The sequence below is a fragment of the Bidens hawaiensis genome, unplaced genomic scaffold (assembly GCF_021521415.1).
Source record: "Bidens hawaiensis isolate Kalapana, Puna unplaced genomic scaffold, B.hawaiensis_p1.1 tig00022286_1, whole genome shotgun sequence".
Lineage (NCBI taxonomy): Eukaryota > Viridiplantae > Streptophyta > Magnoliopsida > Asterales > Asteraceae > Bidens > Bidens hawaiensis.
The window spans coordinates 412,207-413,765 of record NW_027493455.1 but is presented as its reverse complement, the minus strand read 5'-3'; the positions used below and the strand labels follow the sequence as shown (position 1 = coordinate 413,765).

General features: G+C 35.2%; 1 protein-coding gene across 1 annotated transcript; it reads left to right on the top strand.

The window, feature by feature from the left end:
• Positions 1–437: 437 nt before the first annotated feature.
• LOC143565091 (zinc finger protein ZAT11-like) lies at positions 438–1,160 on the top strand. The gene has a single exon (XM_077052176.1). It carries the CDS (start codon positions 517–519, stop codon positions 1,057–1,059), a length of 543 nt encoding a protein of 180 aa, XP_076908291.1. The 5' UTR covers positions 438–516; the 3' UTR covers positions 1,060–1,160.
• Positions 1,161–1,559: the final 399 nt, after the last annotated feature.

Sequence of the window (1,559 nt, the reverse complement as noted above, 5' to 3'; positions counted from 1 at the left end):
GTTTATATAATACAACCTTTTAACTAGTAAAATTAAAGTGTTTTATTTATTAAATGACAAGTGGTTATGATAAATTAATGTTGATAAAAACGTTGGAACAGTTTGATCTTTCCAACCGTGACTGTTCTAGAATCCGTACAAAGTCTTACTTTAGGCATCCGTTGAATCATGGCGGCCCAATGAGTTACGGTTTCTTTGTCATGCACACGTGGTCCATGACGGCTCAGTCGGCTACTAACCTTTGACCTTTAACTTTACTATTTATTACCCTCATTTATACGTACCCTTTTCCATTCCCACAAGAAACTACGTGTCACTTTCTTGATCCACACTCTTCGGTCAAACTTAAATAAGTCAACACTTTGTCACCTATGGCTATATATATCCCACCCCTCAAAACAACTCTTACTTCATTCTATTCCAATTTGCATACAAAACAATATTGTTTGTTTGTTTTCACACAAATCTTTATCTTTTTAAGGCTATTTCTTGGTCTTCATTGTTGGTTTAAGGAAAATGATGTATCTACCGATGAAGAGATCTCGAGAATCCGAGCTAGACACGGCCCTAACCAACATGGCTAATTACTTGATGCTACTTTCAAGGGGTCCAACAAGCACCGGGCCTTATGACAACACGCCGGGTCCAAGTCGAGTCTTCGAGTGTAAAACATGTAACCGTCAGTTCACGTCTTTTCAAGCACTAGGTGGCCACAGGGCTAGCCACAAGAAGCCACGGCTCAATACCGAGTATGGTGACTTGACTCAGGGTGCCAACTTGGCGCCTGCAAAGCCCAAGTCACATGAGTGCTCGATATGCGGGCTAGAGTTTTCGATAGGACAGGCATTGGGAGGACACATGAGAAGGCATCGGGCAACAACTTTAACCAACGAGAACCAGTCTTCGGCATCGGATGATTCATCTTCTTCAATGAATAAAGTTAACATTAAACAAAATTTAAGTTTGGATTTAAACTTAACACCCTTAGAGAACGATTTGGAGTTCCATTTCCGAAAGGCGGTTCCAACCACAATTAATTATTTATTTAATGGAATTTAGATGTAATTATTATTACTATAGAAAATTTCCCCTTTTATGTTTCTTTTCTTATATGTAAATTAATTACATATTTTGTAGATTTTATGAAGTATTTACTATACAATAATTTATTATACCCGATGATGATTTTAGTTTTTATTCTTTTCTTACTGTTATTTTAAATTTTATTTCTTCCGGAGAAGTGTTCAATTGGCGTGGGAGATGATGGCAATATATGTAATCAAACTGAGATATTGATTTATTTTTAATTAGTTTTGATATTCCAATAATAAAATTAAAAAGTCAATGCTCTTAGAGTTGAATTTTCAGATGAGCTGGTAATATCAAGCCACTGAAATACTTAATATTCCAAGCCTAGTCTATTGAGTTCTAGGGTTAAAACAAAATTTCTTTGTAATAGAATATGTTCAATTTAAAAAATTCTATCTTGTTACATGTAAAATTGTCGTGTCAAATACGTTTAGCACTACAAGTCACTAGTAATATATATAACATTGGTT

Bases quoted from the DNA above. Each gene is read 5' to 3' on its own strand.
- LOC143565091 (XM_077052176.1), top strand. From the start codon at position 517: ATGATGTATCTACCGATGAAGAGATCTCGAGAATCCGAGCTAGACACG.